Genomic DNA, 24,486 nt, shown 5'->3' on the forward strand with positions numbered 1-24,486 from the left:
AGTAGTTTACATGTTACATATTTCTAATTACTAGACATTCATTCTTTAGAGAGCAGTTTTAGCGGAACATAAGGGCATAAAAAAAACACACATTTTCACATATCATTCCTGTGAAGACAGACAAATAAGCACAAAAATACACTAATCTGCAAAACTTAAGGATTATTACTACTCACCATATAGCAGTGATGCTGAGTAACAGACAGCCACAACAGGAAGACTGTCACAACATGATCTTTTGACCAGACCAATATGGCGTTTGTCGAAAACACACACACACACACACACACACACACACACACACACACACACACACACACACACATGCAACCAGCCCACACATGACTGCAGCCTCTGGAAGATCAAGCCACACTGCGAGCAACAGCAGCAGCGCATGATAGGAGTAGCAACTGGGTGGGAGTAAAGAGAAGGTTGAGGTAGGGAGGGGGTGGGGAAGAGTGAAATGCTGCTGGGGAGTGTGGAAGGATGAGGTTGAGAGACAGTGAGGCAGCTAGGTGCAGTCGGGAGGGTAGATGGTGGGCAGGGGAGAAGTGGGGGGGGGGGGGGGGGGGGGGGGTTGCGGAAAAGGAGAGAAGTAAAAAGGCAGAGTGTGTTGGTGGAATGAGGGCTGTGTACTAGAATGGGAACAGGGAAGGTGCTGGATGGATTAGAAAAATGACTAATGAAGATTGAGGCCAGAAGAGTTATGGGAACGTAGGCGGCATTCAGAAAAGCTAGTGTTGTTGGGAAGGATCCATATGGCACAGGCCGTGAAGCAGTCACTGAAATGAAGGACGTTATGTTAGGCAGTGTGCTCAGCAACTGGCTGGTCCACTTGTTTCTTGGTCACTGTTTGCCTTTCGCTCCCTGTATTTGACCCTGCAACTTTCAGAATATGAAAGAGAGTATTCCAGTCAACATTGTTAAAAGCTATCTTTACGTCTACAAATGCTAGAAATGTAGGCTTGCCTTTCCTTAAACTATCTTCTAAGATAAGTCATAGGGCCATTATTGCTTCATGTGTTTCTACAGAACCCAAACTAATCTTCCCTGAGGTCGGCTTCTACCAGTTTTTCCATTCGTCTGTAAAACATTCACGGTAGTATTTTGCAGCTGTGACTTATTTGGCAATTTTCACACCTGTCAGCACCGATGGTAGAATTTTGTCAGGGCTGGCTCTCTCAAGGCTATCAGTATTTCTAATGGAATGTTGTCTACTTCTGGGGCCTTGTTTCAACATAGGTCTTTCAGTGCTCTGTCAAACTCTTCACGCAGTATCATACCTCCCATTTCATCTTCATCTATGTCCTCTTCCATTTCCATAATATTGTCCTGAAGTACATTGCCATTGTATAGACCCTCTATATACTCCTTCCACCTTTCTGCTTTCCCTTCTTTGCTTAGAACTGGGTTTTCATCTGAGCTCTTGATATTCTTACAAGTGATTCTCTTTTCTCCAAAGGTCTCTTTAATTTTCCTGTAGGCAGTATCTATCTTACTCCTAGTGATGTATGCTTCTACATCCTTAGATTTGTCCTCTAGCCAACCTTGCTTAGCCATTTTGCACTTCCAGTCGATTTCATTTTTGAGACGTTTGTATTACTTTTTGCCTGCTGCATTTACTGCATTTTTGTATTTTCTCCTTTCATCAATCAAATTCAATCTCTCTTCTGTTACCCAAGGATTTCTATTAGCCCTCGTCTTTTTACCTACTTGATCCTCTGCTGCCTTCACTGTTTCATCTCTCAAAGTTAACCATTCTTTTTCTACTGTATTTCGTTCCCCCGTTCTAGTCAATGGTTCCCTAATGCTCTCTGAAACTCTCTACAACCTCTGGTTCTTTCAGTTTATCCAGGTTCCATCTCCTTAAATTCCCATCTTTTTGCTTGGTGCTTATACACTTTCTAAATAGCTAACTTTTTACCTATCTGTTGTGTTCAATAGTGTTACCAGAACACAGCTTTTTCAACTATTCAGTGACAACTTTGCTGGCAACTTCCACCATATATAATGTTTAACCGTAAACCTAGAAAATGGCAGTCAAAAATAATTTGTAGGTGTATCGTAGATCACTACATCTGCTGCTGTTTAAGAAAAGCTTAAATTTCCATTGCCAATTGTGTTCATCGATCGTGATCAGACACACACACAGTAAGGATATGTAGCTACCACTGTAAGCTCTTACTGTGATAGCCCACATACATTAATGTATATCAGTTACATTGTACTAGAGGTCATGTAATGACGTTCAATGAATACAACCAGCAGTGAAAATAAAAACAAAGTCAACTTTACTAGAAGATGGAAAAGAGTATATGCCTTCTGAACTCTGAACCAACGTGGCAAGAATCTCGAGATTTTATTTCATATATTATTTTAAAAATCTGTGCTGTGAAGAATGAGATAAAATTCTCTTTGTTTTTACTTGCTTTGTAGTGTTGCACAAAAAAGAATCAGCAGAATATGATCTGGTTTGTGCTTGTACTATGGAAATGTGCAAATATATCACAGCCGTAAATGTGTTTACATGTTAGCCCAATAAAACATACCACTCATGAACGTAAATAAATTTTTCTAACTACAACAGTGTTTGACAATTACCATGACAGAGCAGCACTCGGATACCTCTACCATGTTTCTCTCGCAGTAGGCAGATGTTTAAATTATAGTATACTGAGCAAGCATTGTCCATATACATGGGGACCTCTACTTAAATAATATATATAAAAAAAAGTAGATGTGGCTTTTAGTGATTGCAATACACTGACATAAAGGTATAAAAGGGGAGAAAAAAGGGTAAAATAACAGCTATTCACTCTTGGCTATTAATGAGAAATAAAAACCTAACAGAAGAACGAAACAGTATTACTATTACACATTAAGCTGAATAACCACATAACCTGCACGCGCAATGCTGTCACAAGCAGAGAACAGCTGCTGACCTTCATGTGAGAGCCCACTGCTGCTGGCCAGGCGGCTCATCTCCTCGAGGATGCTGCTGATCTCCTCATCCGTCTCATCTCCATCCACCTCCGCAGCTTCCACATTGTCTTCTCCGTCTTCGTCCTCTCCTCCTCCTCCTCCTCCTCCTCCTCCTCCCCCTCCTCGCTCCTGCATTATAAAGTGGAATATTACAATGCTGAGGCAAAACTTCATCAGCACAATGTGCTAGGAGCACTCCTTTCAGTTCTTGGACTCTGATGAAAGTAATCTCTTGTGTCAATAGGCAGTTTCCATAGCTGTTCAACTATATCAATGTATATGCATCAAACAAGATGCTTTGGAATTCATCATGAAAAGCCAATACCATAAAATACCTTACTTTATTCCACCAATGTAATTTACATTACATTATTAATGACTGTGTAGCATGTGCAACAACTTTTCACCATACATATTAACTTATGAAAGCAGTGAACTCTCTTGAGTGAGTCTATCATCAATGTGAATTTTTATGCATGATTCCATTTCGATTGTTTAATGTACTTTCATTTCTTACGATGTTTTGACTCCTGCCATCATTTGATCAGAACTCAGAATACAAAACGAAGTTCAGTATAAGTTACAGTTCAAACAATGCCAAAGCAATATGTCATCTACGGTTAGGCACAGGTTTTATTGTAGCTAACACAGCACTTGGTTTTGCATTATAAGTTCTGATCAACTGATGGCATTAGTCTAAACACCATAAGAAAGGAAACACAATAAGCAATATAAAAGGAGTCGTGTGTAAAAATTCATACATTAAAGATGCAACTTCCTGCATTATTATGGCATTTCTTTACATCCTCATTCTAGGAGACTGCATCAGCGTAACTTTAAATATTATTTGATACGAGGGTCACTCCAAAAGAAATGCACACTATTTTTGTAAAAATACAGTTTTCATTCTGCACGAGTGAAAGTTTTACAGTGTGTAGATACATCCTTCCTGATTGTTTTCAAACTTAGTTCAACCTGTTCCCATGAGTGACGCCGTCACAGCATGTCTTCAAGATGGCTGCTACACTTTATGTTCGTCAGAAGCAACGTACTGTCATAGAATTCTTGTGCTGTGAAAACGAGACAGTGGGAAGCATCCACAAGAGGTTGAAAATGGTGTATGGAGATGCTGCTGTTGATCGCAGTACAATTAGTCGGTGGGCAAGCAGGTTGCGTGATGAAAGCGGGCACGGCAATATTGAGGATTGTCCTCACAGCGGCAGGCCTTGTACTGCACACATTCCAGACAATGGGCAGAGAGTTAACAAACGGATGATTGCTGACAAACACAGCACAGTGAACGAATTGTCACGCTACGTTGGGATAGGGGAAGGAAGTGTTTGCAAAATACTGAAAGTGTTGCCGTTAAAAAAGATTTGTGCCAGGTGAGTTCCCAGGATGACAGTGGCTCAAAAAGAAACAAGAAAAACAGTATGCAGTGAACTTTTGGAACAGTACGAGAATGGTGGAGATGAATTTCTCGGACGAATTGTGACAGGTAATGAAACATGGCTCCATCATTTTTCACCAGAGATGAAGAGGCAATCAATGGAGTGGCATCATGCAAATTAACCCACAGGGGGGGGGAGGGGGGGGGGGGGGGGACGACACCAAACCTTCTGCTGGAAAAGTTATGGCTACGGTGTTTTTCGATTCCGAAGGACTCTTGCTTGTGGACATCATGCCAAGTGGAACCACCATAAATTCTGATGCATATGTGATGACACTGAAGGAACTTCAAGCTCGACTGAGTCGTGTTCGACCACATCAGCAAAAGCAGGATGATTTGCTGTTGCACGACAATGCACGGCCACATGTCAGTCAGAAAACCATGGAAGTGATCACAAAACTCAAATGGACAACACCGAAACACTTGCCTTACAGTCCTGACCTGGTCCCATGTGACTATCATCTCTTTGGGAAACTGAAAGACTCTCTTCGTGGAACAAGGTTTGAAGATGATGACTCCCTTGTGCACGCTGCCAAACAGTGGCTCCAACAGTTTGGTCCAGAATTTTACCGTGCGGGTATACAGGCGCTGGTTCCAAGATGGCATTAGGCAGTTGAGAGGGATGGAAATTATGTGGAGAAATGAAAATATTGCTCCTAAAGGATGTATCTTCACACTGTAAAACTTTCAAACATGTAGAATAAAAGATGGATTAAAAAAACAGTGCATTTCTTTTGGTGTGTCCCTTGTAGTATCCTGAAGTAATTATTTTCTTATAGAACACTGTTGCAATTTTCTTATTGGGGAGGGGGGGAATGGTAATCACTGGAAGTCAATCAGAGCTTCCGGGAAGACGAATAATGTTTACAGAGTTCTCAAATTTTTGTGAAAGGGTAGCTTTAGTATCCAGCAGTGATTCAGATTCACCACCCACGAATTTGTGACTGAAGCAGTTGCAGCTGCAGCAGCAACAATAAATGCAGCAACAGCACGAAAAACAGTGTGAACTTCTGCAGCACCACAAATAGCAATGAGAATTCCAACAGCAACAGCAGTAATTGCTGTTACATCTGCTGCAAAACCAACAACAGTCCCTTCCTCACTGAAAGCAAGTCAAGTAACTGATCCAGACTGCCAGAGTGGTGCAGAAAGTATGCCCACTCTTGGGCCAAAGTAGTTTGAGCTTTTCTGATTTTTGTGGTTTGCTAACTAACTATTACACTCACCAACCCACATAGTTGCAACCATCCTGAAATTTAACCAATGTGTTAAGCAACATAAGGAGACATATGTGTGGCCTGGGTTGCTGACTTACAATGCTTAGCAGGCAAGTGGTGACTTTTTCTTTAAACAGTGTGGCACATCTTAAGTAAACTCATTAAAACTTAATATTGTTATATGTCTTTCACCTGATAGAGAAGTTAGTGTGAAATCTCCGAAGTCTTCTGATGGAGCTGTTCCACAATTCTTCTGGTGTCAACACTGTTAGTAGTATTAGTCACTGTTGTGCTCTACAATCAATTGATAACTTCCAGTCATGTCATTATCTGATTTACCAAGTACCCACTGATCCAGCAATCCGGTTACAGGGGAGTAGGTAGTTAGTGATCCACCACCACCATCATCAGCAGATATGCAAAAACAGAAGTGCTTGGCATGTCCTAAAGTGAGTGGAGGCTCATGCAACCGTTTCCTCCCTGTTGTTGTCAAAGTGTCTTAAAACTGTTTTTGCTACGAAACCATGTCCAGATTGCGGCCCACAGCATCAACGGCATCATTGACCTTTCTGTCAGGTCACCTGTTATGCATGCCACAAACAAGGATGCCTAGTGACTGTCTGTCTTGGCTGGCATCCATCGACAACATCAACTGTCAGTGCACTATTCACTGTCTTGCTGGTGCCCATAGCAGCAGCAGCAGCAGCAGCAGCAGCAGCAGCAGACGGGATGCACAGGCTCATGTTGCAACTGGACATTAATGGAGCAATGGTGGATTTATAGTCGGAAACAAGCACGGCTGTGTCTCTCATTAATGAGGGAGCCTGTTGGTGCATTGGCTCACTGCAGCTGAGGTTCCCTCAGTGCATAGTGGTGACATACAATGACCAGTTGATTCCATTGTGGGGTCAGAATGAAGTTCAAGCAAATTACAAAAATGTAGCTCAGCAAATACCACTGCTAGTAGTCACTTTTTGGACAATGCCCAATATTTTTGGCTTAACCACTTTTGCGCTTTTTGGCTTTCAAATCAGCTGAATCTAGTTACCACTGTGGTACCATTCACAGAACTTGGTACATTATGTGTGTAATACAGGGTGTATCAAAATGAATCATCGGACTTTAAAAAAATCATAGCTTTTATGTTATTTAAGAAATGTGCATGAACAACATACTGTTGGAAAGAGCTAACTCTCAAGTTTTACATAGTTCCCATTAGGTAGCTATACCGACATCTCTAAGTGCAGGAATTTGTAAATCAAAGGATTACTGAAAGGTGGATCAGTCACACTGGAGCAAATGATTCAGCCTTACATTACTGGCCTCCAAGGTAAATGGACCTCACTGTAGGTGATTATTTCTTGTGGGGAATAAGACACTGTTTATGTTTGTTACCAACAACAGTGAATGAACTGAGATGTCGCATAACAGTAGCTGTGGAAGCTGTAACTCAAGACATGCTTGCAGCAATGTGGTAACAATTTGAACACCGCATTGACATATCCGTGCGTATGTGGGTGGGGGGGGGGGGGGGGGAGGAGGCACGCATACTGAACACCAGTGGGGGGGAAAAAAACCACTTTGAGTTTTCTACTCATCAAAAAACAAAATTCATTGTATATGCTTATTAGTTTCAGAAATATAGATGTGCCAAACTGGATGATTGTTTTTGATACACCCTGTATAAACAACTGTTAACACAACCCACATAAGGTTTTGCAATAGGGTCCCAGGACCATGTATCCTTGAAACAATCGATAGCACCCATGTTTTGTATAGCTCATCCAGCCCCTTTTGCCTTTCACAAGCAAGTTAATGCTGGACTAGATAGGCTGCAAAGTATGGGCATTATATTCCTGGTACTGTCTAGTCACTGGGCTATACTACATCCATGGTCGTAGTTAAGGAATCAAATGGATCACCTATAATTTGGGGAGGATTTAAGTCTATCATTAATGTTCACGCAAATGTCTATCAGTATCCATTTACAAGGCACAGATTTCCAAGCAAAGATTTAACGCTTGCCACTGATGCGACTCAAAAGGGGACTCAGCAATTGGATAGCAGAGGTTCAGCAGTCTCAGAGTAAAGGCTGTCCATGGGGATAGTGTAAAAAGCCCAAGACCCTAAACGCAATCCACAGTGGTGGACAGAATCTAGACGCGGAAGAATAGATAGCCATGCAGAGGAGTAAACTATGCTTCCATAGTCCAATTTCAAGCACACTAAGGTGCGTTATAGGTGGAGGAGGACCAATCGGTTCACTCCCCAGGAAGTACCACCCAGAGCACGAAGGGTGTTGAGGGTTTGCGGAAAATTAGCCAAAAGATAGGAAACGTGGGAAGACCAGCACAGTTTTCTGTCAAACATGTCCCAAGAATTTGGTGATGTCCACAAACAGAAGGTCAACAGGGCTTAGATGTAGGGAACATGGATAAAACTCCATACAACATCAAAAATTAACACTGACGGTCGTACTGGGAGAAAATCAAAAGCTGGTTTCAATGCTCCATGAGTGGAGGCGATCGAGACATCCTTGAAGATATCGTTCAAGAAGGCTGGTCCGTTGGGAGCTGTAGGAGATTGCAAAATTGTTAACAAAGAGGGAGCACGAGACATTGGGAAGAAGACAATCCATAACTGGATTTATGGTGATGGCAAACAGTATAACATTTAGCACGGAGCTCTGGCGCACCTCCTTTTCTTGAGAAAGTATGGGATAGAGTAGTGTTCACCTGCACCTTAAATGTGCACTCTTTCATAAATTCACAGATGAAATGGGGTAGCCAACCTCGAAAGCCCCAAGAGAACAGTATGGGGAAGATGCCTGTCCTCCAAAAGGTATCATAGGCCCTCTCCAGAACAAAAAATATAGCTACCGTTTGGCGTTTCCTGAGAAAGTTGTTCATGATATAAGTGGAGAGAGCAACAAGATGGTCAACTGCGGAATGATATTTTTGGAAACTTCATTGGGCAGTTTCCAGCCACGAGCCTAAACAGCAATTTACCGTACGCTCCAAAACCATACAAACACTAGTCGTGAGAGGGATTGGCCAATAGCTGGAAGGGAGATGTTTGTCCTTTCCAAGTTTCAGAACAGGGACGACGATAGCTTGCCGCCATCTTCTGGAAAAGGTACTGTTGACCCAAAGTCAAAGGAAGTAGCACAGACTAGGGTATGACAGATGCAGCAACATTTGGACATGGATACCACCCAGTCCCATTTGGACATGGATACCACCTGGTCCCACAGCAGAAGAGCGAGAGGAGGAGAGTGCATGTCAGAGTTCCTGCATAGAAAAAACGACATTTTAGTTTTCGTGGTTTTGAGAGGTTGCTCTTCCACTACCCGTTTCTTCAGGAGAAAGGCTAGTAGGTAATTAGAAGGGCTCAATATCTCAGCTAAGTGTTGACCCAATGAGTTAGAAATTGCGACCAGGTCCACTAAGGTATCCTGTGTGACATCTAGCCCAGAGGTCAGGAAAAAACTGGATGTCAGATCTCCATTGGATTCAACTCCAAACAACCGCTGAGGAAGTGAAGGTATTATGGAGCTGGCAATGAAATCCCAGCTTGCATTCTTACTATCACATATTATGCAACGGCATCGCACACGTAACTGCCTGTAGCGGCTATAGTTGGCAACCAAAGGGTGATGGCGGAAAATGCATGCCTTGTTCCACAAAGGAACTGGGAAGTGTTGGGCCAAAGGGGAGGTACGAGGTATTGAACATTCTGCAGCTGTGAGAATAACTTCTATAACATGAGTGACCTGATCGTCGATGCTAGGGAAACTGATGGTCATCAAATGTTTCTAGAGAGGTGAAAAGTGTCTAATTGTCTTGGGAAAACTTCCAGCATCTTGGTGGAAGATGTCAATCAATAGGGAGGCTCCCAGACAAGGACGCAGAGTTCCCCAAAGTGGGTGGTAGGCGTTGAAGCCCCAACCAGCAAATGGGGGGGGGGGGATGAGAACTTCCCAAGGAGATGAAGGAGATGGGCTCCTACCATTGGTGCAGACAATGGAATGTATGTGGTACAAAGAGAGAAGGTGAATCCAGAATGGGAAAGACGTACAGCGACAGCTTGGAAGGAACTGTGTAAGTGGATAATGGGTGATAATGGATAGCATCATGGAAAACAATCATAAACCCCCTGTGCTGGAATGCCAGCGATAGAGGGGAGATCAAACTGAACTGATTGGAAGTGAGGGAAGACAAAGTGATCATGGAAACGTAGCTTTGTTTCCTGAAGACAGAATATGACCGGGAAGTAGGATCGTAAGAGGATCGACAGTTCATACTGACTGGAGCAAATTTTATGGATATTTCAATGTATGATTGACATAAGGTGGATGAAAAAGGGAAAAATCTCACCACATTTGCTATCACCTCAGCGAACGCTGAGAGCCAGTGGACAAGATCCTGATCCACAGGTTGTTCGGGGGCAGCTTCTGCCACCAGTGACCGGCTGGTTGATCGGCCGCCAGCAGTGCATCTCAGTGACATGGAAGATGGCCCAGAGTGGCTACTGCTGGGTGGTGCTGTGGAAGAGACAGTGCTGTGGCAGAGAAGTAGAGGAACTGTTTTTCTTATGGGCCTCCTTGGAAGCAGAACGTTGAGCTGAAGGAGGAGTTGATGGTTGTGATGTCTGGATACGTAAAGAATCTTCATGAGTAGGGTCTTTTTTGGAAGTCCAGGCAAAAGTATCCTCAATTACTGGTGCCTCTGATGGCACAACCTTCATAGTGGGGGCCCTCTCTCAGGGCACTCCCGCCTTAGGTGATTGTTAACACCTCATGTTACACCTCCCGAGAAATGGACAGTGGGACCAATTGGCATGTTCAGAAAGTACCAGCTCAGGTAATCACCCCTCCCTGGGCCTGGCCTTTACCAGGGAGTACATATTGTCCTACTTGTCTACCCAGGGAATTACGTGTAGCCCCGTCACCAGCTACACATGGGTCGGCGTTCAGACACACACAGGGAGGAAAGAAAGAAAAAGGGAGGAACAAAGAAACGGAGAGAAGAGAAGAATTCTCAAACACCGCAACGGAGAAGAAGGTAAAGAGAAGAACCAAGGAAAGAGAAGGACAAAGTAAGGACAGACACATTACATTGTAGAGGTAAAAGAAGAGAAGCCACTTCATTTGTTCACAAGCATCCGTCTCCGGTCATTGGCACAAAACACACTCCCAAAGAGAGCAAACGAGAGGAATAAGGGGTGGGGGGGAAGGGTCGGGGAGAGGGAGGGATGTGGAAAGGAAAGGTATGCAGCCTGGAAAGGAAAGAGAGCTGCATGAGCTTGAGGTGCTGTGCTCACCACACACGTATCCACAAAAGAGAGTTGTGTACCACCCAGTGGGGGGGTGGGGGGGGGGGGGGGGGTTAGTGGGGGTGGCGGTAGGGGGCAGCATGTGTCAGATTGTGGTGTTGGTGATGTGCTGTCCCACAAATACACCGATGGCCCGGAATAGCCAACTGCATTTGCTTGTAAGACATTGACTGCATGTCAGTGCTTGTACAAGTGAACCGAGTCCTTGCATTGACCAATAACCATACTTCTCTCTCTCTCTCTCTCTCTCTCTCTCTCTCTCTCTCTCTCTCTCTCTCTCTCTGTTCCTGTCCATTCTCTTCTAATGAAGAAAGGGTACAACTGCTTAATTAAGAGCCATTAAACGGTTTGGGACATTCCACAGTATGTAGTATTTTAGAGATTTGTACTGTGCATGTCATTTCTTTTCCAAGAGCCAGGCTCACCTGGAACATTTGCTCCTTCCTGACAAAGTCTGCTGTGGAGGAGGATGCCTCTGGTGAGCGCGGAAGGAGGTCCAGGTTCAGCTGCAGCGTAGTGCGGGCCCCAGCCGCCTCGGCCCCTGCTGCAGCCTCCGAGCCTGGCACCTTGAGACGGATGTTTGGCCTCACCAGGTCCCCCGACATATCTCCTTCCTGCTGCTCTGTCTTCTGCTTTTCCCTCTCTCCATCACTGTAGTCCTTTCCTTCCACATCTTCAAGTGCTCTGGTCTTCATCCAGAAAAATTTATGATTTGCTTGAGCTGGCTGAACATCTTCCTTTGTGCTCGGTCCTGCTCCTGATGATTCCTCTGACGACAGTGGCTGCAAAAAAGTAATATTAATTGTAGTAGTAGTACTAATAATAATAATAAAAAAATAAATTTAACTAGTTATTAATTAAGGTATCAGGGCAGGAAAATGCATTTCCAGCATGAAATTTGGTAACAGATTTAAATAATGCACTGAGTCAGGTCTCACTCACAGCCTTTCATGGGCAATGCTCTAACTGACTAATACAACTGGGTGTGATGCATGAACACACAGCTTCAATTCTGCGACACCCCTGTCCCACTTTCCAGGTTAAGAAGAGCATTTCCTGCTTAAATTACAGGACCAGCACTCCTCGAAAGAAAGGATACTGTAGAAAAATGGCTCATACAGAGTCTACAGATTGGTTCCTGATCAAATCTTTCACATGGCAACAGAGTGTGGGCTGTTTTGAAACTTCCTCTAGGCTATGGCTAACTCATTTCGCTGTGATATCTTCCATTCCATTAGTACTGAACTGTCTACAGGAGATCTGTGAAGTTTGGAGAGAAAAGAAGGTTACTGGCAGAACTGAAGCTATGAGACTGGGTAGTGAATTGAGCCTGGAGAGATCGGTTGGCAAGTGTTTCCCATGAAAAGCAAGGTTCAGGGTTCAAGTTCCAGTTCGGTATGAAATTTTAATCTATCACGAAGTTCAATAATTGTACACTAGCGTAGAACGATTTGATTGATGGGATTAAAGAGACAATCTATGAGGTCATCAGCCCCCCCCCCCCCCCCCCCCCCCCCCCCCCATTCTTTGTGTGTCAAGACAGACAGAGCCCTCAGAGAGGAAGGACACAGAAGACAAATCTTGATGTACATGGTTGTAGCTGAGAATAAATAAAACCAAGAGATAGATGACGGTAGAATTGACAGATGGGTAAGAGCGTGAAAGTGGTTGAGTTGCTCTGCCCAGGAAGCAGATGAAGGCCCCCGGGACATGTTACACAATGGGAGACACACCCTCTGCATCTGACAGTTGTTTCCTCACTATCCATTACCAAAAGACAGATGGAAAAGAAAAAGAAAAATTAAAGAGATGAGAAGGCCAGGAGACATGCCAGACCGTCGAGCAAGGTCCCACAGCCGTTGGCCCCTTGGGTTGCAGCAGGCGACAGTACATCCCTCCGATCCCTCAAACAGCAAACGAGGCCAATGTGAAACTTCCTGGCAGATTAAAACTGTGTGCAAGACCAAGACTTGAACTAGGGACCTTTGCCTTTCGTGGGTGAGTGCTCTCCAGAATTAAAGCTGTGAGGATGAGTCATGAGTCGTGCATGGGTATCTCAGTCGGTAGAGTGAAAGGCAAAGATCCTGAGTTCGAGTCTTGGTCCAGCACACTCTTTTAATCTGCCAGGAAGTTTCGTATAAGCGCACACTCCACTGCAAGGTGAAAATTTCATTCTGAGGCCAATGTGCTCTATCTCACAGAGAGGAGTAGAAACGACCTCCACGAGTAAAACATTAAACCAGATCAACCACTTTGGTGTCATCTGCTAGCACACAGGCAGTGCATCAGCAAATTTCAGATTTTTCTGTAATGTGGTCAAATTACGGGAGTCCAGCAGGATGTGGGCTACCGTCATATGGGCACCACACTGACACAGAGGTGAATCCTTACATCGTAGGATGTGGCTGTGGGTCAACTAAGTGTGGTCAATGCGAAGCTGACAGAACAGTAGGTTCCTGGCAAGAAGCATGAAACAAAGACTGGCACATGGTCATGGTCCTCTTTACTGAAAATTGTTTGCTCAGAGAAACCAAGACACACCACTCCCTGTTCCAAGCCTCCAATAGTTGATGGCAGAGTGTCTAATGAAGGTCCAGTTCCAGTACCCCAATCTTGGAAAGCAGGATCTTGGTAGCCAACTTGGGCAACTAGTCAGCATGTTTGTACCCTGGGATCCCAATGTGACCTGGAGTCCAGACAAAGATGAGTCTACCTTGATGGAGGTCAGAAAGGAGATTCTGTACAGTTACAACCAATGGGTGTCGAGGGTAGCACCAGTTGATCGCCTGAAAACTACTAGAACGTCTCGTCAATGCAATAATGAATGTGATGGAAGGCTTGATCGAAGGCCACCAATTCTGCAGTGAATAAACTGTATCTGTTTGGCAGGGAGTGTAGTTCACTGCACCTTACATGTGTGTCGGCAAAACCAGTTTGTCCATCTAGTGTAGAGTAGTCGGTGTATACCACTTCTGAATGCCAACTGCAGGACTGAAGATTAATTCTACCTTCAAGGATCTCAAAACTGTTTCCAAATAAAGCAAGAAAATTTGATATGAGTTGCTTTTTTCTGCCTCTTTGCCACACGCTAAGTTTCTGGAATACACACATTTATGAGACTGTATAATTGTCCACTGTGATACATTGAACAGGAGTGTTTTGCTTTCTCTTTCAACATGACAAAAATTAGTTACTATAGTAACATAAAGATGAAATGCAATGTCATAGTCAAAAGACACATTTATTTACCTGTGAATTACATCACTAAGGAAATACTACAGGATTGCAGAATGGGTCAAGGTCAATATTAACAATGAGGGTAAATTGTTGGAGGCTGCAAAAATAATTGGCTACTGTTAAAGCATTAAAATGGGCAATTATGTGTGCTCACGCCACGCTCTTATAATACACTAAAATTAGTAAGATTGAAGCTTCTGCTCTTCTTTTAAACTGCTGTTCCTGCAATTATATTAAATAGCAATCTCTTGATGCTAGGCTGACTTCTACATGTCCCAAATCATATTTATCACAGAACAATTGTTATCTGTATGTGGAACAACAGACGCTGGTCTATAACCAACAATGCAGGTAACATGAACTGTTAATTCTTGAATCAAGTCACTTGGAGAGGAAGTCACAACTAATGTGCACATCATTTTTTTTTAAATTCCCAATGTCTTACTTTTATGCCTGTTGGGAGTATGTTGATATAACTTGCACCAACTAGAGAATCCCGCTGTGAACCATGGACAAAGAGGAAAAATCCTCCATGGAAATTATTTGTCTACCTTGTACTGTGACTCAGAATTAATTTGAAACTTATTTTAGTTTTAACAACCATTACGGAGTGAATGTCCTAGGAAGTGAGTGCAAGAATCCTTAGCTTTAGTGCAACAATCCCTAGCTTCTCCAGATATTTGTGGCAATGTACTTTACACAACATTCTTACTGTTTACTTTCACTGAGTAACTACTACATTTAAATGAAAGACATGGGCCAAAAAGATAGTTCTACACAACTGGAAGTGAAACTACACTAAATAAGCTAACACACTTGATTTTGAAACCCAACACAGTGATAAAAATCCGTGTACGCAAAACATACTTATGCTGCTTCTTGACTTCATTTTAACTTGTTACCTAACTATATAAACAAGAACACGAAGTGGTTCATTTGATGTATGATCACAAATGTCTATTTGTGAAGTCAGCAAGTTCTTGCTGTGTATTTGAAGTTTGGATGATGAGTCTTTGTGGCAAAGCAAAACTGTGGTGTGAGTGAATTATAGTCCTGCTGGACTATCACATAGCCTCTGACTGATATGATTGAGTTTGCTCACATGATTAATATACTTGTAACAACAAACATACCAGTTTTTGAAGGGTTCTTTAGAAGCATTATCCACTGGTTGCACCAGATTTGTAACATTACAGAAGTATTGTCACAGTAGCAACATAATCATTACACAATGATCTTTCATTATTAGTATGATGAAAGGAATAAACAAAAGAATTTTTACAGCTTTAGTAAAATAGTTAAGAAGGAACTAGCGTATGTTAGCAACTTAAGTACATCTACATTTACATCATAGTTCGCAAGCAACCTAATGGTGTGTGGTGGAGGGTGTTTTTGGTACCACTATCCGATACGCTCCAACCCTGTTCCACTCGCAAATAGTGTGTGGGAAGACTGATTGTTAGTAAGCCTCTGCATTATCTTTAATTTTTCAAATTTTTCTCCTCGTGGTCAATACTCGAGATGTATGAGGGGGGTGGGGGGGGGGGGGGCGTGGGGGGGGGGGGGGGGGAGTAATATGTTGTCCGACTCCTCCTGAAAAAGTGCTCTCCTAAAATTTCAATAGTAAATCCCTGTGATGTACAATGCCTCTCTTGTAACATCTGCCAGTGGAGTTTGTTTAGCATCTCAGTAACCCTCTCTTGCCAGCTAAATGATCCCGTGACAAAATGCACCAATCTTCATTGGATCCTCTCTATCTCCTCTATCAGTCCTACCTAGAAGGGATCACAGACAGATGAATAATACTCAAGAAATGGGCAAACAAGCGCCACTTCTTTCGTGAATGAGATACATTTCCTTAAGATTCTTTTGATGAACTGAGTCTGGTATCTGCTTTTCCCACTATCTATTTTATGTGGTCGTTCCACTTAAGGTCGCTCTCAATAGTTACACCTAGATATTGTATGGCAGATGCTGTTTGCCATCAATAGTGTAGCTGTACATTAGTGGATTTCTTTTCCTGTGTATGCACAATATGTTACATTTATTTACATTCAGTGTCAACTGCCAGAGTCTGCACCATTTATCAATTCTCTGCAAGTAGTTCTGCAAATTCTTACTATCTTATGGTGCACTGCTACTTTGGTACAGACAACTGCATCATAGCGAATAACCTTAAAGAGCATCCAATGCTTTCTACTTGATCATTTATATATATTGTAAACAGCAATGGTCCTATCACGCTTCCCTGTGGTACTCCGGATATAGCCTTTACATCTGTCGATTTTGTTCCTTAAGAGCGACGTATTGAGTTCTACATCATAATTCTTCAGCATAAAACATATTCCACAATCCTTCAACAGATTGTCATCAACGATATAGATCTGTCATATGGCCTTTCTTAAAAATGGGAATGACCTGCACTTTTTGCCAGTCATTAGGTACCTTTTGTTGCTCAAGCAACCAATAATAAATTACTTCTAGAAGGGGAGCAAGTTCTTTCACATAATGTTTATAGAAACTTACAGGTATCTTATCTGGTTCTGATGCCTTTCCACTACTAAGCGATTGTAGCTGCTTTGCAATTCCGCAATCACTTATCTCAATATCTGCCATTTTGACGTTTGCTCGATGACTGAAAGAAAGGACAGTGTTACGATCTTCTGCAGTGAAACAACTTTGGAAGGCAAAATTCTGTATTTCAGCCTTCTCTCTGTTATCTTTCATTTCAGTGCCAGTGTGGTTGCTGAGAGAAGCAACAGATGATTTTCACCCACTTACTGATGTTATATATGACCAAAATCTCTTAGGGTTTTTACTCAGGTCAGTTGACAACGTCTTACTTTCAAAATTGTTGAACGCATCTCTCATTACTCTCCTTATGCTCATTTTCACTTCGTTCAGCTTTTGTTTGTCAGCTAGATTTTTTACTTCTCTTGAATCTGAGATTAAGTGCTCTTTGTTTACATAGCACTTTTCTAACACTTCTATTAAACCATGGTGGATCTTTCCCATCCATTAAAACCTTGCTTGGAGCATACTTGTCTAGGGAATATTGAATGATGCACTTGAATTTTTTCCATTTGTTCTCCACATCTTCATCTTAATCACTGAGTATTTGATGCTGACTGCTGAGATATTCTGAAATTTGTATCTTGTCACCTTTGCTGAGCAAATATATCTTCCTACCTTTCTTAAAATTCCTTGTAGGACCTATCATCATAGATGCTGTCACAGCCTTATGATCACTGTTACCTTCCTCTACATTAACTGATTTGATAAGTTAAGGTCGGTTCGTTGCCAGGAGGTCTAAGGCGTTATTCTCACAAGTTGGTTCTCCAACTATCTGCTCAAAGTAATTTCCGGACATGACATCCACAACAATGCCGAACGATTCCCTGTCCCTGCCAACAGTTTTGGTGGCACAACACACCCAATCTATACCTGGCAAGTTGAAGTCACCTCCTATTACAACAGCATTATCAGGGAAATTACTAATGATATTCTGCAAGTTCTGTCTGAAATGCTCTACAACTACAGATCCTGGCCCAGGTGGCCTATAAAAGCTTCCAATCACCATTTTTGACCGTTCTTTGATATTCAATTTCACCCAGATTAATTCACATTTGGAATCCGTGATAACCTCGCTAGATTTTATTGAATTTTTTACCGCAATAAACGCACTGCTACCATTGGCGACTAACCTATCCTTATGATACACATTCCAATCTGAACTTTATACATACGCAAAGTATCTTTCCCCAAGACAGCTTTATTCAGAAATTCCAAAGGGACAGTCTTACCTCCATTCGAGATTCCTATATCTTCTCCACTTCTTTCCCCTCTCATTCCAAAAGATTTCATCAGCAATGACTTTTCAATGCTACAAAATAGAATGTAAAGGTACCAATGTTTGCTTGTTTGACATTTATAATACTTATTTAAAGAATTTCTTATAATAATGTAATCTCTCAAGACCAATGTACCCCACCAGTATTGAAAGAAAAAGCTGTTAGTCAATACACTGTGAGTGATCTGTACACAAAAAAATTGTATGTTATACAACCTGTAATACTCTAAAGAAGCATTTCTTTCATAACAAAGCTTTGAAATGGTAACTAACTTGCAGTGGCCTGCTGGTGCTTTTTCAACTTATATTAATGGCCGTTTAGCATAAGCAAAAATGGCTCCAACAACAGGGAAAGGAGTGATGGGTGTAACGAGAGGGTCACAAGTAAAATGAGGTAGACACCTTTTCTACTACTCCAAAGCAGAAAAGTACAAACAAGCTCTTACCAGATCCTAGTGTGTATTTGTTGTAACTCACTGCAAAGGAGCTGAGTAAGTAGCAAAAGAGAGCCTGCATGGCGCAAAAGTTATACTTATTGTGAGTATTTGTACAATTTGTATTTCTTTTGTGCAATCTTAAAATTTGCCCTAAATCTTAAAAATCTAACCATCTCTGCTTCCCTGCATAGCTTGTAACAGAAATATAGTGACCAGTGACAGGAATAGAACATAGAAGTGCAGGGTATTGCATGAGCTGAGTTAAATGATAGTTCTTTGCCTGTTTATTCAGAATGTAAGACAAGGTCTGAAAAACATTTCCAATTTTTACAATATTAGAATTTATATAGTTTTGTATGTCATGGTTTACAACATTAAACTCTGCCTGACACCACGTCATAGGCAACACAATTCTTATAATATCCTTTGTATCCATGAAGGGCTGGGGTCTGCGTTGTTAGAAACCAAGTCACCTGAAGGGCAATGCAGAAGGCAGGTGAAATGCTTAAAAGCTGTTGTAGCTCAACCAGGTGGTGGAAGAAACTGCTACAATTCAGCTGGAGAAAACAATGCTGTTGATGTACAGTGAGGCCATGAAGGGACCAAGGGAGCAGGTTATGCCTTAGAGTCACCTGCTGCCACAGGTTGAGGGATTGTGGCATCCATATACGTAGGTTCCAGTAACAGGTAGGATCTGGTGGTGTAAAGGCAACCAGAATGTCCTTTTTGGAGGATTTTTTTCTTGTATTTTCTCTCCTTACAGGATATGGATGATTGTGAGGGGTTCTCTGAATCAGTTTCAGGTAAAGAAGGATGACCACGAAGCCCTGCAACTAGCAGCCAATGGCTGGTGTCCAGTTGCAGACTGGCAAAAACTATGGAAGTAAGTGTCCCAAGGGACCTCTTCCTTGCAAGAGAAGCCACGCAGAAGGTGATTTGTCTCCAGGTAGGAGGTGGGGCCAACTTTGCTTGGATCAGAATTGACTTCATTTTCATTTTAGAGAAGGCTGCCAGTTCTCTAAACTTTGTCTTCCAAGTTCTCCAGAAAGAACAAAGGCTTTGTGGCCAACAAGAAATCATCATCAGTCCTTGTACAAACCAAGTATTACAGGGAGCATCACTCAGCATGGTGCTTAGCCTTATGTTCCTCCCACAGTGTAACGAGGGAAGAGAACATTTTAGGGTCATATCTCTCTGCATTGACAGAGGACTGTCCTTTCATAGAGACTGCTGCAACCGAATGGCCACCAGCAGTAGATAACTTCATCGGCTGCATTTGCAGCTAATTCGCCGTGGTGCCACGAACTCCAGACAGGAACTCTCCCCGGGCACCAACCAGCCTCAGCAACAGATACCTGACCAGCAATCTGTTGCTTGAAGTCCCTGTGCCCCAGTCACGACAAGCACATGCTCCTTGGTATGCATGAGGAGTTTTCAGCTCAGGCATCAACAGTGTGGTCCCTGCGTGGTTAGTGGGCAACCACCTTGCAGATAATGGATGATAACCCCCCTCCCTCCCCCACAATCACTAGTCACTGATCGGTACTGTACTGTGTTTTGTGTGTATTACTGTATTAAAAGGTTAGGGTGCATAGACGCAGAGGCACAAAAGTGGAGCACAAACTGCATTGGGCGACCTTCCGTGCAAGATGTGCACCTCTGGAAAATTTTGAAAATTGGTGGCAGGTCAAACCTAACAATGGGGACTATATATTTTTTGATGAAAATCTGTGGAATACGCCAGGAGTAGAAACTCGAGACCCAATCACAAACCAGGGCAATCACCAAGAAAGCCATCCGATGGAGAGGTGGAGGGAGGGAGAAAAGCACAGTGGAAGTATAAGCATGCAGCACAGAAAGGAAGTAATGCTGCAAATGCTGGGGCCCCTTCGTAGCCAAGCTCGTACTCACAAAAGAGTTGTGAGTCCCCTGGAGGGGCCAAGTCAGATAAGTGAAACATGAGAATGACAAGACTTTACATCACACTCTACGGATCTTAGCACATTTGCTTGTAAAAGAATTGCTTTGTGATTTTGTATTGTAACATAACAGGGAGTTAGAATTGTCACTTTTCATAATAAACACAAACTCTGATTTCTCTAAATAATCTTTAATTGCTTAGTATGCATTACTTATTAAGTATGTTTTAACTGCCTTTTTAAATAGAAGTAATTTATTAATCTCTTTCATCTCCTTGAGGAACTTATTATACAATTTTAGTTCCTGATAGAAACACAGTTTTGAATTTTTTGTTCGCTTTTTTCTTTGCAAATGCAAGGCCAAACTGGCTGTTATTGCATGATTACATTAGAGCTGTAAGTGAAAAGCTTACGATAGTTTTCTCTGATACAAACAATAATTGGTAGATGTACTCAGCACAATAAGGATACCCAGTTTAAAAAAAAAAAAAAAAAAAATAGTTCTTTACAATTAGCCCAACAACTTCTAGTTATTATTCTTATGCCCCTTTTCTGCAGTATAAAAACTGTATTCATGTTTTCTGCCTTTGAACCCCAGAAAAGAATCCCATTGCTAAGAACTGAGCGTATGTAGGAATAGTATGTCTCGATAAAACAGAGCCCTGAGAATATAATATGATGACGACATTCTTTTTGCAGTAACTTGGTGCATTATTTCCATGGCAACTAACAGTTAATGTTCATCCCTAAAAATCGTGTTTGTTACACAATCTATAGATTTATCACCCAGACTTAGTAGAACAGAGTTGTCTTCTCTCTTTTTTGCTAGCCTTAGACAAGTCTAAGAATATGTCTGTAACACAGTCTTCCTTTTCAAAAGCTTCAAGTAACATTTTTAAACTCTTTAATGGCCAATATTGTATTCTTCAACGTTGGAAACCAAACTGTGCTTCATTAAAAAAGTTATATTTATTGAAGTAACTCATTAGTTTAAATTAAACAATGGAAAATCCAGGATGGAATGTAACAATACTTCGGAAAGGATAATTGTTTCTCACGACATAGTGGAGATTCTGAGTCAGTCACACACACACACACACACACACACACACACACACACACACACACACACACACACACACACACACACTCTCTCTCTGGCAGCAGCAGTGTTGCCTGTTTTCAACAAAGGTCTTGTCTGCCGAAAGCTCATTATCTGATAGTGTCTCCACGGCACGTTTAAGAGCAACTATTCTTTTCATAGCACTATAACTCAATAGTTAATCTTTCAAGACTGATTCAATTATATTTGAGAGACATTAGCGAAACTGGCCTGTAGTTCTATATTTTCCGCATTACCTTTCTTTAGTAAAGGCACGGCTCGTGTCTGCTTTAGGTACTCAGGAAAAATACCTGAACTAAAGGACTCGCTTAATAACAGGGTTTGTATGCTATATGTACATACATTTAGAACAGAGACCTCGCCTCGCCTATTATACCTGCTGACGCTTTTTATTTATTTTTTTTTAAAAAAAAAAGAAAAAAAAAAACAATTTCCACAATATCTTCCAGACCTCACTACTTTTGACTGGCTTTCACGACAACACAAATGACATCTTCCCATACATATTACCCCTGAGAACAGCTAATATGCCTGAAACCCCACAATTCTGGAGTCCTCTAATAATTATAGCCCTTTCTTCAGTGTGTGGTTTCATGCACTATAGTACCAATTCTTGAAGAAAAAGCTGTTGCTCATTTCACTCTTGAAGCCCTCCCTCTCAGTTGAAAATTTCCTCACCATTTGATTGATTGTGTCAAATCCACCTTTTGTCTCATTATAATATAAATTTATGACTGTTTTCTTATTTGTGTCAGTGGGTGAACCAATTACAGCATCATAATGTTAAGTTGACATTCACGGGGGATATTAGAAACAGTTGTGATTGGGATGCTCAAGATGTCTTTCAGTTCTTGAGGTATATGCTTCCTATTGGCTTGTAAATGAAAGTAATCAATTTTTGAAAACATAATGTAGTTGGATAGATAAAAAAAATCTACTCACCAAGTGGCGGCAGAAACACACACACATATATATAAATGGTATTATGTATGCGAGCTTTCGGAGCCTGTGGCAGTGGGTTGAAGGGGAAAGAAGAGGGATGAAGGAAAAGGACTGGTTAAATTTAGGAAAAGTCACCCAGAACCCCAGGTCAGGGGAAACTTACCAGACGGGATATGGAGATCTCATCCCCTCTGCCAGAAGACGGAGACACTGGCTCTGAAAGCTTGCAAACATAATACCTTTTAAATATGTTTTTCTATCTGCCACTTGGTGAGTAGATTTTTTTATCTATCCTATTAGCTTGTAATGTTCCTACGAGAGTTAGCTTGTGATTCATCCACAACTGACAGTGACAGAGTAAGTTATACTGACCTGAACGAATCAAGTTAAGACTGGCAGTACATGTACTACTGCTGCCACTGTAGTAGTAGTAGTAGTAAATAATAATAATAATAATAATAATAATAATAATAATAATAATAGTTATATATACAACTACAGAAATCTGTAATTATTGATACATGTTCAATTACCAGAAAATTCCTAAATGCAATATAACATATACCGTACAGTTAAAAGGAAGTCACGCTTGATCAAGGTCCGCGTCACTTTCCATATTTAACCAGACATAACGTCTGAGAAAAGGATGATAATAAAAATAATAATACTGGTAATGGCAATAGAACTGAAAAGTTAGTTTCAAACTATTCTACATTATAGCTAAAATAATGTTGAGATTACAAAGCATTTGGCTAAACTGTAAGGATTTTCCACAGGACTAAAAATCATACGTCTTGTGTCTTTTTCATGTTAACATAGCAGTATGTTTTTGCATCCACGGGAGTTACACATGAATGAAAGGTTTCAGTTCAAAAGTTCTACTACTAAGGAACAATTTTTACAAATATTTTTTAATTTATTAACTATAATTGAGTGAATGTTTTGAAAGCTGAGGTAGGTTTTATATATATATATATGCCAGCGACACTGAACATTTTAGTCACCAATAAAACACCAGAACTCCTAGTAAAGAAGGCGAATGACACCCTCAAGGATATCCCAGATCCCAGTCACTAGCAATACCTATGTCTTTTTCATGTAGACATGAATTCTTGAAATCCTTGTATTGGGGGACAGACCCAACACTAAAGTAGTACATGAAGTTCAATGGTATCAAAACAAAAGCAATCACTAAAAATACAGGTACTGATGTTCTGTAGTTTTTCACCACCATAGTAAACCACAAAGAGATATAATGTGACTTGGCTGTTCTCCCAAAGAAACTCTTGAATAGCACCCTGAATGGTAAATTAATAGTTCTCGGCAAAATCAATTGAAATGATCACTTCACCAACCACATGAACTTCTTCCAGGTGCCTCAGAGATGCACTTTGGTGTTTTGAAACAGAATGGTCGCTTGCCAGAACATGAATTTTTTGAACCAGTTGCTGTATAAACTCTTTCACAGTTGCACGGCGCACCTCTTGTGTATCTCTACCAGCATGGCCCCACTGTTTGCATGAGAACTATCATTTCTTCTTAATCATATTCTTTGAAAGCATCTGTCAAATAACATTTCAGTTCAGGTTTTCTTGGACATGGTTCATAGTGTTGCAGCATGCAGTCTTTTGATTCCAAACACCACAGTTTTCTTCATTAGTTCCATGTAGTTATCAACTTTGATAGATGTTGCAGCTGACATTTTGGCATTTTGTTGTATTACACATTCAGTACAGAATAAATAAATAAATAAATGTTTAATGTGTGTGAATTCCTAAGGGACCAAACTGCAGAGTTCGTCAGTCCCTAGACTTACACAGTACTTAAACTAACTTACGCTAAGAACAACACACACACCCATGCCCAAGGGAGGACTCGAACCTCCGGTGGGAAGGGCCACACAATCCACGACATGGCACGTATAACTGCATGGCCACTCCGCGCAACCATACAGTACGAAAACTGATTGTATATCATCACCACCAACTGCAAAAC

General features: G+C 41.6%; 1 protein-coding gene across 1 annotated transcript in view; it reads right to left on the bottom strand.

Moving 5' to 3' along the window:
• Positions 1-24,486, bottom strand: part of LOC126335007 (centrosomal protein of 162 kDa-like) — a 214,895-nt gene that overhangs the window by 183,412 nt on the left and 6,997 nt on the right. Inside the window, exons 2-3 of the mRNA XM_049997837.1 lie at positions 11,409-11,765; positions 2,943-3,111 (exon numbers count right to left, since the gene is read on the bottom strand). Of these exons, the coding sequence (XP_049853794.1) occupies positions 2,943-3,111; positions 11,409-11,765 (526 nt within the window). The remainder of the gene's footprint in view (positions 1-2,942; positions 3,112-11,408; positions 11,766-24,486) is intronic.

Source organism: Schistocerca gregaria, chromosome 2 (assembly GCF_023897955.1).
Source record: "Schistocerca gregaria isolate iqSchGreg1 chromosome 2, iqSchGreg1.2, whole genome shotgun sequence".
Taxonomy (NCBI): domain Eukaryota; kingdom Metazoa; phylum Arthropoda; class Insecta; order Orthoptera; family Acrididae; genus Schistocerca; species Schistocerca gregaria.